The sequence below is a fragment of the Magnolia sinica genome, chromosome 17 (assembly GCF_029962835.1).
Source record: "Magnolia sinica isolate HGM2019 chromosome 17, MsV1, whole genome shotgun sequence".
NCBI lineage: Eukaryota > Viridiplantae > Streptophyta > Magnoliopsida > Magnoliales > Magnoliaceae > Magnolia > Magnolia sinica.
This window is the reverse complement of record NC_080589.1, coordinates 8,660,491-8,674,860: the sequence shown is the minus strand read 5'-3', so window position 1 is coordinate 8,674,860 and position 14,370 is coordinate 8,660,491. Positions and strand designations below refer to the sequence as shown.

General features: G+C 40.5%; 1 protein-coding gene and 1 pseudogene across 5 annotated transcripts in view; both read left to right on the top strand.

Moving 5' to 3' along the window:
* The window catches only part of LOC131231702 (phospholipase D zeta 1-like), a 44,135-nt gene that overhangs the window by 23,945 nt on the left and 5,820 nt on the right, over positions 1-14,370 (top strand). For 4 of the 5 annotated variants that reach the window (XM_058227989.1, XM_058227992.1, XM_058227990.1 and 1 more), the window contains 5 exons: positions 704-814; positions 1,370-1,516; positions 1,588-1,785; positions 2,439-2,540; positions 7,113-7,244. In XM_058227989.1, coding sequence (XP_058083972.1) covers positions 704-814; positions 1,370-1,516; positions 1,588-1,785; positions 2,439-2,540; positions 7,113-7,244 — 690 coding nt within the window. The remainder of the gene's footprint in view (positions 1-703; positions 815-1,369; positions 1,517-1,587; positions 1,786-2,438; positions 2,541-7,112; positions 7,245-14,370) is intronic. The other variant, XM_058227991.1, reaches the window with a different exon arrangement.
* LOC131232014 (U2 spliceosomal RNA) lies at positions 2,887-2,990 on the top strand (annotated as a pseudogene).

Below are 14,370 nucleotides of genomic sequence, written 5' to 3'. Positions count from 1 at the left end.
TATTGGATCTATGGGTCCCACATTCTGATCGGACTGCTGAATTGGTCCGGATCTGTCACAAAACCTTGATCTGATCAATATCCAATCAGATCCAGCTGGACCCTGATGTGGTCTAGATCTTAAATCTGGATGTTTGATTGTCCAGATATCCAATCTGGACGGTTGATGGGCCCGATAGTTGATCAGTAGCCTTGGATGAGACTATTCTACAATCCTATGGATCTCAACTTCAACTGACTAGCAAGGGTACTACTCTTCATCTCCCATTTGATTATCGAATGGTCTTTGCATCACACGTTCATCAACTTGTTAGAAGTACTGGCCTGACACCGTTGCTTGTCAAATTGTCCATACTATATCATTATAGAGGGTTTCAACTTCCATTATTTGGGTTTCTTTTGTTTTGTTCTATTATATTTGGGAAATGAACTCAACTTCAATCATTCAAGCTTCAAATGGTCTACTTTGGATCACTCTTCAGACTTGCTTCAGCTCCTGCTTCCTTGCTATTTATACTTGCTGACATTTTGAAACAGTCGTTTCCCTACTCCTGCACCCTTATCTGTCGTGGCTTTGCTTCACACTTCGTGCAACCACTCTCTTCTTATTATTATTTTTCTATGCTTGTTTTACCATGCAATTAACAGCTTTATTGTCTCTCTGTTTTTGGACAGTGCATTAACACACGATTCTTTGGATATAGGTTATCAGGAGTGTCGGTCCATGGTCTGCTGGAACAAGCCGAACTGAAGAGAGCATTCATACTGCTTATTGCTCCCTCATTGAGAAAGCAGAATACTTTATCTACATTGAGGTATTTTATAGATGTAAACTCGAACTTTGATTTTATTTGGACCATTTCAATGATGATAAGCCTAAAATTCAGATTTATATTGCTTGGACAGTTTCTATTTTGGAAATATTTTCAGAAGCATAGTTGAATAAGAGGGAGACATTTGAAGAGATATATATATATATATAGAGAGAGAGAGAGAGAAGGGGGGGGGGGGGGCGGGGTGGGGGCGGCGCTCATCATTCTGATGCACTAAAGAAATCTGTTACATGCTTAAGTTTGGGAAGGTTTTTATCCCTAAACAAAAAGAGTATTTTCATCAAGATGATACACATCTTGACGTTGATGCAGAATTTTATGATTTATTTCTTTATGTCGATAAATACTTGAGAGATGAAATTACTGTCATAGCCCAAAGAATGTGAGATGGTCTGGTTTAGTACACATTTTTATTTACTGCTTAATACTGGGGGATTTTCTTTTTTCTCTGGCACATTATCAGAGTCAAGTGCAACTTCTATTTACAGCTTCATATTACTAGTAAGTTGCTACATTAACTGGCTACTTGTTTTCCAGAATCAATTTTTTATATCAGGCCTTTCTAGAGATGAGATAATACAGAACCGTGTTTTAGAAGCATTGTATAAGCGCATTCTGCGAGCAGATAAAGAAAAGAAGCGCTTCAGGGTTATTGTTGTCATACCACTGTTACCTGGCTTCCAGGTAATAATTCTGGGCGACCTTTCCAGTATTTTGCATATGGTAAATGATCTTTTCTACTTTAAATTCAACAGGGGGGTCTAGATGATGGTGGTGCAGCATCGGTGAGAGCCATAATGCATTGGCAGTATCGAACCATTTGCAGAGGACAGAATTCAATACTACAGAACCTTTACGATGAGCTCGGTCCAAAAAGTAATGATTACATTTCCTTTTATGGCCTCAGATCTTATGGTAGACTTTGTGAAGGTGGCCCTGTTGCCACGAATGAGGTGAAGTGCCTCTCCATTGCATCCATTTTTAATATTTTTACACTGTCATTAGCATCCAGGAATATAGGGTTCTGCATGTTAGCATGTGTACATTTTTCAGATCTCCCTGTTCATACGTGTTAGGCCGGTGATCCAGAATGTTGATCTAATGGGCTCCACCATCACTGGGGAATGCCACAAAAACCTCCCAGATTGGAAGATCCTAACCTTTTGAGGTTGTCTGCCCCAATTCGCTGCAGACCATCTCTGCAGTATTTTATTATTATTATTATTATTATTTTTGATTTTCCATATGTAGGAAAGTGGTCGAGTGTTTAGGATCTTCAAGTCTGTTAAAATTTTGGGGCATTCCCATCCTCGGTGAATCCATCAAAACAATGGTCTGGATCGTTGAACCAAGGACCTCACATGTCTGGAACTAAAGGCATGAGCAAGCCGTATGTTTGGTTACACAATGGACCCTATAGTTCTTCGTTAATGTGATGCCCCATAGTTGATTGATATGCAATAAAATTCTCAGCTGCTTATCATGTTCCAAAAGTTGGCCAGACAGTATGTGGGATATGGTCTGAATTGACTAAGGTTTAGATTACATTATTTCAAGGGATAGAGCATGTTGTCAACTTCTTGAGTTATATTCTTGCCTTTACCAGATATATGTGCACAGTAAGGTGATGATTATTGACGACCGCATGGCCTTGATCGGATCAGCTAATATAAATGATAGGAGCTTGCTAGGGTCAAGAGACTCAGAGGTATCATTGACTTTCTTACTTGGAATCTTCTTCATTATATTTACAAGTAAATGCTACTGGCACGGTGGCACCCACTCTGACAATAAACCCATCCTTTCTACTTCTGGTTAAGTACAAACTTGTATCATTGTATAACCAAAAGTAGAAAGGTTGTGGGTATATTTAGCAGTTTGAAACTTGGAGTGGCTGTAATTCAGGATTTTAAGGTGCGATTCAATACCAGATTTGGCCTTTTGGTTAAGTACAAACTAGCATTATTGTATAACCAAAAGTAGAAAGGTTGTGGGTATATTTAGCAGTTTGAAACTTGGAGTGGCTGTAATTCAGGATTTTAAGGTGCGATTCAATACCAGATTTGGCCTTTTGGCTAAGATCAAGTGTAGTATCTGTTCTTATCAGTTTAATATGTGAATGAAAATCATAAACTAAAAGATAGGGCTGTCAACAATCTTGCAGAAGTCTGTCCAAGCCCCTCACAAAGTAAAACTTAGGCCCAAAAACAGCCCTGGGCCTGCGTCAGGCCAAAATAGACAGGCCTCAGCCCAGTCTGGCCCAAGATGATTATGTTTGGAACACACCCAATCCATCATGTGGTTCATTAGTTGTGCCCCACCATGCAGCATTTTGGCCCAAATATCCGGTAATAGAGTGATCTAGCGAAGGGATATCAATGGAGTAATATTTAAAACTCTCAATGGAGCGGGTCAGATCTGAGATCTGATTCACTCCGTACCTATATAATGCGTTGTTGGATCTTAAAATAGGTCCGATTAATTAAATGGACTGGATTTGGGTTCATAAAAATAAATCCAAATCATATTCGGGTCGGATCCGGATGTAGTAGTGAGACCTGATCGGATCCCCACTATTGCATGCTTCAAGCCGTCAACCGTTTCAACTTCCATAGTAATGAATTCTGTGTGGTCGGTCGACTTTTGCTCTTCAGACTTCAATACTTCTACATGATTCAAATTGGAAATATTCAAATTGCACCATTTTGTTGCTAAATTAAATATATTATCTTATATATTTTTTACATTTGTGACGTGATGGATTCGGACTAGATCCAAACCGAATTCAATGGCTATATGGATTTTTGGATCGGAAATGGATCTAGCTATTTATAAGTGGATCGGATATGGATATCACCTTTTGGATCCGAGTCAAATCCGAATCCGGATCCAACTGGATCCGATCCAGATCCGACCCATTGAGAGTCCTATTTAAAAGAGTCGAAAGAAAGAAGCAAATCAATATGATCCACACATAAGGGAGTATCAATTTGTAACAAGGAAAGAGAAGGAAAAGGTAAACCTCACATTCTACGGTTATTTCTCAAAGAGAACGGAATCATCCAACTTTTTAATTAAAAAAAGACCCCCAAATCTATAAAAACAACTCTTTTATATGTCATTGATTAGGATGTTGACATCAGCCCTCGTGCCATTGATTAGGATCTATGTCAGCACATATGATGACTTGAAACACACCCTAAAATACTTTTTTGGTCCCCGAAGGTCAAAGCCTAAAACTACTAAAAATCCCAGTCACATATATATTACAATCCCAACTGTTATAATGCTATTCTATGACTGTCAGAAACAACTAAATAAAACCCTACGTAACCCAAGCTAAAACCCATATGGGGCCCACAAAATAACAATTGATGGAACAGGTACAATTTTTAATAGGATGTTGACATCAGCCCTCATGCCATTCTAAAAACTGCTGCACCCCTCTTCCATGGCTGCATATAGTGACCGGATTAGTATTGCATCTTCTTCCTCATCATTGCTTTCGCTGTTTTCCCTTGTTGAGAGCTTGTCTTCATCAAAGATGAAGCTGGCCGACTGGACACTACATCCACCCCTCCCAGTTGACAAGAACTTGACCCTGAGTTCAAATCCCCATAAATATTGATTCTGTCCCTGTTGATCCCCATCAATTCATTTCCATTTATCTATATATATTCATCCCAGAGCTTCCCACTGGATTAAATATTGGAGTGTAGTGCCTCCTCCATCTATCTCACGTCTACCTAAAATTGTGTGAATTGCATTCACAACCTTTGTCAACATGTTTTGGTTCCACCACTCTTATCTTCTTCATTTCAACAAATGGACTTCAGTCGAAGATGGAGGCGAAGAACATAACACTGCTCATGCAAGTCACTTCTCATGCACATCTATGACGACACGTCCAAACAAGTTTGTTTTTGTTAAGGTTTGAGACCTTTTTTCAGATGGTTCACCACGAGAATGCTTGGACCCTGCTGCAAGTGCAGACTTCTCATGAAAGGCTGAAGGCTACACACCTAAAGAGGCCCTACATTGAGCCTTTCCTTTGACATAATTATAGATGCCCTCCAGAGTAGGAAGAGATCTCTCCACAAGACCTGGACACGCTGAGGCTCAAAATCAGCGTGTAGCTCACCCAGAAACTCAAATACGCATTGTTCCATTAGCTTCTTAAGCTCATTGAGAGTGGAAGCAACTGATTGACAATTATCATGCTCTTCCTACTGCATGAGAGCTGCTAAACATTCGTTCATGGAAGATTTGCCCGTTGTATACTCATGATCTCTTGATGCAAATGACAGACACAAACCATATCATCCCTCTGAGAATTCATCCTTGCAACTTTATCCCACAGTTCTTTAGTTGTCTTGAGGATCATCAAACCATGGCTGATGCTGGGATCCATAGAATGAAAGAAGCCAAGACATAACTGTCAGATAATCGCTTTCCAATCATCATGGGAGGGGTCATCTATGGCTAGCTCCTTGTTATCCGTAACATACCCCATCTTTCTCTTGCTACCAATGAACATATTGGTAGATTGAGACCATTTAAGGTAATTGCAGCTGCCTACTAATAGTGATCATTAACGCTGGATGGTGATCTGGTTGTGTGGGTACCATAACTAACAGCAGTTTTTTATCATTTGAATTCATATATCTACCCAAAAGAAACACTGATTTGCACTAACAATGTGACAAATGAAAAAATATGAACTATTTCATTTAGTAAAGTGACATACCCTCTAATTTGACTATCTGAACATTATTCTCGTGGCATTGTATACCATGATACTGTAGCAGTACTGTAGCTGCACTATAGCTCATGGTGAGGAATCTCTTTCTATGAGATCTGATTGCTTGGTGGAAGATGGAAACAGAAGGATGGGAGGAGTATAGTGTGTGTGAGTGATCCAGGGCGCAATCCCTAATAGTGTCACCTTTTAAAGAAAGGGAGAAGAAAGAAAGAGAGGGTAGAAAGAAAAATGGAGGGAAAGAAAGGATGGGAAGAAAGGAGGGAGGATGTGGGGATCTCAATGCTCTGGTATTGTGTGATTAATCACATGGTGGAGAAAAAGAAGAAACGAAGAAGAAAAGGAGAAGAAAAGAGACTTTTGAGGAAGTGTTGTGTAATGACTTATCTTTTCTCTCATACCCTAATGGTATTTTATTGTCCTTTATGAACATAAAGTAATGGTGTCCTGAGGGAGCACAAAAGAACGCATGTGCAGTTGTGCACACATAATCACATATGCATTTTAATGAGACTTCACAAACATAGAAATCCCAAATACTCACATGCACATACATGTGCCCACGCTCTACTCTCCTACAAAATGTTAGCAATCTTCCTATTAATTGGATGTTGACATCAGCCTTCGTGCCTTTCCGAAAACTGCTGCCCACTCTTCCATGGCTGCTGGAACGTGGCTGCATATGACTGGATCATGGTTCTCATCTTCCTCCTCATCAGTGCTTGTATCATCGCCCCTTCTTCAGAATATTAGTCTTCATCAGAGATGAATTGGGCCACCTAATCCTGCATCCATTCCATTTATCAGTTGGGCTACACATTTACGAAGGAATGGAATATGTGAAATATGTAGCATATATGTGATGTATTAAAAAATGCCCTTGACAACGCTAAACAGGTTGGGGCAGGCCAACAAGCTTAGATTTGAGCAAAGAAAAAGTGGAAAAAATGGTCCAGGCATCATCATAAAGCATCTATTCAATGGAGCCCATTGTGGATGGATTGCTTGTATTTTGAAATAAGCATTTTGGTTGGATGATGCTAACCATCTGAGCTATGGCTTATAAAAGACGATGGTTACAGCAAAATGATGCGTTAATATCTCCAGATCAGAGTGATTTTGCTTCGGGGCCTGCCAATAGAATTATGAAACAAAAAGAGGCTCTAGATCAATGATTGGGTGTCTAACATGGAATCTAAAAGCTTTGTTGACATTGAAAACACCCCCATAGAGGTGGGAAACATTAGCGTTTTTCGCTGTCCGGACACGCTTGTGCATGCACATGTGTGGGTGTGGATGTGAGTGTGTGCATGTGTTTGTGGGCATGAGCATAGCTGGAATATACTATTAATATTAAAATTTCCCTTTCTTTCTTTCTTTCTGCAGTTCACCTTATCATTATAGTGAACAACACTTGTTTGATGGCATAGTTTTTCTCCCTTTTCCTCTTTTCTACATATTTGCATCGGTATTTTCTCATTATTGGCCTTCACCTATGTCCCATAAATGTTTCTCATCCAGATTGGCGTACTGATTGAAGATAAAGATTTTGTCGATTCATTTATGAATGGAAATTCATGGAAGGCTGGAAAGTTTGCTTTTAGTCTTCGCCTCTCCCTATGGTCTGAGCATCTTGGTCTTCGTGCAGGAGAGGTTAGTGGATATGAACAAATTGCACACTTTTACATGGCCTTATTGTATTAGTCTTCTCCTCAAAGTTGCATTTTTCAAACTCATTTGTGTGCATGTGTAGGGTGGGTTTCTTTCGTAATTCATTGTCATGGCTAGAAGGCATCATTTCTTTCTGTCCTGCTGTGTAGACTACTTCATACACCCCTTTTAGGATTTATGTCTAGATGATTGCTCTTTTTCTTATGGCAAATTTTGTTTTCTGCCGATGACGTGATTTATATGAAGCATATCACTTTTTTCCGTTGATAGTGTTCTATTTGTTCTGCAATCGGGACCATGTTCCTCATGCTTTCGCTCTTTATCATCTCAGTTATCAACTTATGGGTAGCCATATTTTGTCTGCTTCTGCGGCTCTTTTATTGATCCTTAGATTCTTGGAGATTCATTGTATGAACCTTGGAGGTTTACTTTCACTGTCGATGAAGTTTGAGCATAAGCTCTTTGTGGCGATGATCTGTATTTGTGCTTCTCATGAGTGACATGAGCTAAATGACTTGAAGGAGTTGGTAATGTCATCTTTGTGTTGTCTTATTTAATCACTATCTTGGGGTTTCTCTAACATCCACTGCGTGGATGAACTAAGTTCATCAGATTGTGTTCATCCATCTGGACTGTGTCCAATACATGATCCACCTCCTGGATAAGACAACCTAAAATTCTCTGGTTAGAGCATATCACACGTTGAATTTGTTCCTAAATTGGTCTGCTTCACTGTAAATTTTGAACAACTAACAAGTCGTGAGTTCAAAATCTTAGCGAATCTTTGGAGGATCTATTCTAGAGGTTGCCCGTAAATGCAGGGTCCAGATTTGATGGACATTCACTGATGCAGGACATGAATGCTAACATGATATGCGTTGCTGAAATTAGATTACAGATAACACAAGTAACGTGAAACAAAAAATAATAGCAACTCACACCCCAAAATCAAGCAATCCAAGTATTCGATCATGTTAGGGTTAGGGCCAAGGTAAACCTGCAGGCTAGATCTATAAAATTCTCATCAAGTAGGACCTATGGAAGTAGGGACTTCCATGATTCCATCTAGCATGAGGGAATAGACCCAATTTAAGGTAGGTTTTAGGTGCGGGTAGGGTAGGGGAAGAGTTGGGAGGAATCGGATAAGATTCGGGTGCAATGGCCCTTGCTCAAATGGGTTTTGAAAAGAACTAAAAGAAACAAAGAGGAAGAAGAAAATTTGAGGGATTTGGTTAAAGGAAAAGAAGAAGAAGAAGAAGAAGAAGAAGAAGAAGAAGAAAGGTTTAGGGAAAAAGGGTTTGAAGGAAAACTGGAGAATAATGAAGAAGAGGATTGGAGGGGGGGAAGCGAAGATGGGAGATGAAATACATACCTTTAGAGAATGAAGAAAAAGAGAAAATAGGCTCTGCTTCGCACCGAATGGCTTCGCACCACGGAGTTTCTCTTTTCACAAGAGGAAGTTGCTCTCAAAAGGGAACAAGGAAATTTCATTCATACATCATGATGCCATAGGGTTTACATGCCTAAGGCTTTATAGCCTTTTGGGCTGCAAATGACCAAACTACCCTTTCAGTTAAATTTTTTTCCTAACATGTCATAAATACTCCCAAACATAAAATAAGTGTACCAAAATAATAAAACATAAAACTAACATCTAATACACTAAGATATCATAAAAAATGCAACCCTAAAAATATGTGATACCATCCCCCCCCCCCCCCCACCAATGATGACGGTCCATGATCAATGGCCCAATCCTACACTCCATGCGATCCAACGGTTTAATACTCCTAATAAAGAAGCCCACACGCATCTTCCCAGTGTGGGGTCTTCTAAATGCACATGCATGCTGCATGCATACCTAAACATAAAATAATTGAACGAAAGTAATAAAACATGAAACTAACTTCTAATCCACTAAGATATCATAAAAAAATGGCAATCCTAAAATATATGATGCCCCCCGATGATGACGGTCCACGATCAATGGCCCAATCCTATACTCTATGTGATCCAACAGTCCAATACTCCTAATAAAATAGTCCACATGCATCTTCCCGATGTGGGGTTTTCTAGATGCACGTAAATGCATGTGGTGTCTTCTGAATGGGCTAGAAACTCGATCCAGGCCCATAGGTGGGCCTTGTGTGATAATCATCTAGTCAAATTGAAGTCGTCAGGGTTCTCCTCCTCTGATACACTATGTGCTCGGATGTCCTCATCTACTCTCCTCAGCTGAGAAGAGTTCACCTCCGGCAAAATAAAACGGCGATATTTCTCCAGGAGATCCAAGTCTATGCACTGAAACTCCACTTTTGTGATCCACGAACTATTTGACTCTGGCCAATTCCTCCAGTTGACAAGATATTTCTAGTACCCCCCATGTTTGGTGGAAACCACTTGCTTGTCCAGGATATTTTCAGTCTTCTCCATTCTCTCAGGTATTGGGTGGTAAGGGAGGTACGGGCTAGGAAGAAGGGTCAGGTGTAGGCCATGGGTCATAGAGGTAACGAGGAGAGTGAGGCAAATCGGAGGAGCTACCACTAGGGTCTATGTGAGGCTCCGAGGGCACCGGATCTTTAACATTAAATGTAGAATTAATCCTCATTGATGATGGAAGATCCACTATATACACATTAGGACCTAATCGTTTAACAATTTTATAGGTTCCTATACTATGGGCTTGTAACTTTTTAACGGTTCCAGGTAGAAATCACTCTGGGAGTACATCGTGAAACTCGTCCAAAATTGGATTCACCTCAAGGGGTCCCTCTACACTAACCTCAGGTATAACTTCCGTAGCCACTACGGCATACACTATCGAATCGACTTTAGTGTCTCGCTCAAACTCCTTGACGTTTATAACATGGAGAGATTTAGGTTGGAACTTCCTTGTATCCCTTGGATTATCTGACTTCCCCTCACCTTTCTTCTCCACATTGCTTTTTGGTGGGAGAGGAACTAAATTCATCTTCATGCCCTGATGCATGAATGAACACACATTTAAACGGTCATATATCATCACATTGCGATCAAATAACCAAGGTTGACCCAAAATGATGTGTCCAACATCCATGGGCAGGACATCACACCACAACAAGTCTATATAAGACCCAAAATGAATAGGCACAAGACATCTCTAGGTGACGAGCATGGAAGATGCGTCAACCCAAGAAACTCTGAAAGGCTGAGGATGAGGTTTGGGTTTCAAACCCAAACGCGATAAAGTGCAAGTGGACACCACATTTGTACAACTGCCACTATCGACGATCACCTTGCAATTCTTTTCTTCACATTTTGCATAGGTGTAGAAAATTATAGCCCAACGCCAGTCATCAGTTTCTTTTTCATGAGACAACGCGCACCTGACTACTGCAAATGGTGTGGTCTCATCTTCCTCTACCTCCTCGTCACTAGCACCGGTGACATTGGGCTGATAGACTTCTTCTTCATACTCGCCCGACTCCTCTACCCCACCATCACAATCGCCAACCATTAGGGTTTTGTTACTTTCTTTATGGACATTGATGTGTGAAGTGTCTAAAACCCTAGCAATTGTAACATCACACTGGATCGCCACCCCTAGAATTGGTACTTGCTATACCTTTTCCTTTCACATCTCTAGGGTGGGATGGTGGACCATTATGGGCTTTGGTCTAACTCCCAAAGCTAGACTTAGCTCCCCAGGGAGTAGTCCTAACATTGGATTCCTTGGAGCCAAATTGCTTCCCAAATTGCAGCTTGAGGTACAACTTTAAATCCTGCACTACTTGGTACATCTGTTTTAGGGTGCTAATGTCGCAAGAGAGAAGCTCTCGCTGGATGTCAGATCGGAGGCTCGTCCTAAATCTAGACAGCATGATCATTGGGTCCTCAATGTCACATTGCATCATAAATTCTTCAAATTTTGCGATGTAATTTGACATGGTCATGGATCCCTGGCGTAGGGACTGTCACTGGTCTAGGAGCCTCTGGCAGTAAGAGAGAGGGAGATACTTTTTTTCAAGTATCTCTTTCATCTCATCCCAGTGCGCGACTGGGGCATCTCCCGATCTCTTCATGCATCGCTCTGTGTTACTTCAGAACAGCTTAGCCTGGCCTATCAACTTCATCTTAGCAAACCTTACGTGCCGGGCATCAGACATCCCATACCACTCAAAATAGTGGTCCATGTCTACGATCCATTCAAGAAATGCATTCAGGTCCAGTCAACCGTCAAAGCTAGGGGCCTCGACTTTAATACCTTTAACTACACGCTCATCAGGATCATGGTAGTCGCGACGCTCCTTGGCCCTAGCTCGACCATCTACATGGCTGCATGCCGCCCTATGGCCTTCCCCATTATCGAGGTTCACTTGAGATTGGGCGTCTTCCGCATAAGCAGGGGTTGCCTCATGAGTGATGGCTGCCCGTAAAGATGTTTCTATTTGGGTTACACGCCTATTGGTCATGGTCAGCTGTTGAGCGGTGGCCCTATTTTGCATCTCAATAGCCGTCAGTCTTTCCAAGATGGCCGTAAGGGTTTCAGCAATCTGTTTTGGGTTCATCGTGGATGGGTGAAGTCCAAAACTTCACCCAGTACGAGTGGGCATGAACTTAGGGATGCCTAGAAGGGAACCTAACCTAAGACACTCTAGACTTCTACGCGATGTGGCTATCCTAGACGCCGAAAACTACTAGACTAGACCCTATATGAGAAGACCAACTACACACGGGGCTTCAACAACGAACTGAGATTCACTCACACCTAAAATATTGGATTTCTGCTGACAGAATATGTAATTTCTGCATTAAAATATCAGTTTCTGCAGAAATTCAGATTATGCAGAGAGTTTTATGTTCAACAAAAAATCAGATTTAGGCAGAAAATTCAGATTCAGCTGAAATCAGATTGTTGCAGAAATTTCAGATTCTGCTGAAAATCAGATTTATGCAAAAAATCATATTCCGCTGCAATCTTCAGATTCTGCAGAAATCAGATTTATGCAGAAAGTTCAGGTTCTGCTGCAATCAGATTTTAGACAGAGAATTCCTTTGCGCAGAATTTCAGATATGAGTGATTCTCAGTTATGCACAGGTTGTGCAAGTCGCATGCAGAAAGTTTACAGGTATGCATGCAGGGACGAACAGAATTAACCCTAATAACAGAAAAACGACTATATGATATACAATAAGATAAACCCTACAATCCTACACTAGAAACCTTCTTTGATACCAAAATTGATGCATGACATGAATGCTAACATGATATGCATTGCTGAAATTAGATAATAGATAACATAAGTAACATGAAACACAAAAAAATAATAATAACAGTAACTCAAACCCCAAAATCAAGCAATCCAAGTATTCGATCATGTTAGGGTCAGGGCCGAGGTAATCCTGAAGGCTAGATCTATAAAATTCTCATCCAATAGGACCTATGGAAGTAGGGACTTCCATCTAGCGTAGGGGAATAGACCCAATTTAAGGTGGGTTTTAGGTTCGGGTAGGGTAGGGGAAGAGTTGGGTCAAGTTTGGGAGGAATCGGATAAGATTCGGGTGCAATGGAATGGCCCTCGCTTGAATGGGTTTTGAAAAGAACTAAAAGAAACAAAGAGGAAGAAGAAATTTTGAGGGATTTGGTTAAAGGAAAAAAGAAGAAGAAAGGTTTAGGGAAAAGGGGTTTGAAGGAAAACTGGAGAATAATAAAGAAGAGGATTGGAGGGGGGAAGCAAAGATGGGAGATGAAATACATACCTTTAGAGAAGGAAGAAAAATAGAAAGTAGGCTCTGCTTCGCACTACGGAGTTGCTCTTTTCACAAGAGGAAGTTGCTCTAAAAAGGGAGCAAGAAAATTTCATTCATACGTCATAATGCCATAGGATTTACATGCCCAAGGCTTTATGGCCTTTTGGGCTACAAATGACCAAACTACCCTTTCAGTTAAAAGAAAAAAGTTCTTAACATGTCCTAAATACTCCCAAACATAAAATAAGTGTATGAAAGCAATAAAATATGAGACTAACATTTAATCCACAAAGATATCATAAAAAATGCAATCCTAAAATATATGATGCCCCTCGATGATGACGGTCCACAATCAATGGCCCAATCCTATACTCCATGCGATCCTACAGTCCAATACTCCTAATAAAGCAACCCACATGCATCTTCCTAGTGCGGGGTCTTTTAGATGTACATATATGCATGTGGGGTCTTCTGAATGGGCTAGAAAATTGATCCGGGCCTATAAGTGGGCCTTGCGTTAAAATCATCTAGCCAAATTGAAGTTGTTGAGGCTCTCTTCCTTCTTTGATATACTCTATGTGATCGGATGTCCTCATCATTCACCCTTGAAAGATAAGCATGATGCATCACACCACCAAAGTGTGTGGTGTGCCCCCATCTCTACCCCACAATCCATGCATGTGCGCATTGATCTAGACCATTCACTTGATGTCCTTCTTCTTGGATGGGCCACATTCCAAAAGTGACATCGATACAATGATTTGGACCAATACCATTCACTTGATGCCTTACCTCTTGGATGGACCACATTCCAAAACTGACGTTGATACAATGATCTAATTATCAACTGCGAAATGAAAAAAATAAAAATAAATAAATAGATACTAATCCAACAATTAGGGTCATTCACTTGATGTGATTTTAGGGTTATAGCCCATCCAAGAGGTGTCCATCTACTGAATGATCTAGCTGGGCAAGTATCTGTAAGGATTTGTCTAGTGGACCTTAGCCACTGAACCTCCAGAACATTGCTGCTCTTGTTATTCGGATGTTACCATATCTAGCTTATTTACATTGCCCCCCTGCTTCCGTGAGCCGTATTGATGCCGGATACATGATTTAATGCTAGCATGCAGCGTGAAGATTAGGAAAAGTCTATAAAATAATTCAATTAACAAAAGATGCCAACCCATCACATAATTAAGAGTAAATAATAGGAAATAAAATCTGATTTAACCCAAATCACATACCCGCATGCTAAGAAATCATATAAGTCAATTAAAACTAGGCCCGATGAAATGATGGAACTTCCAATTTAGCATAGGCATGTTCCACACTCAAGGGACAGAGTTGTAGGTTTTATGATTAAGGGTTAGAA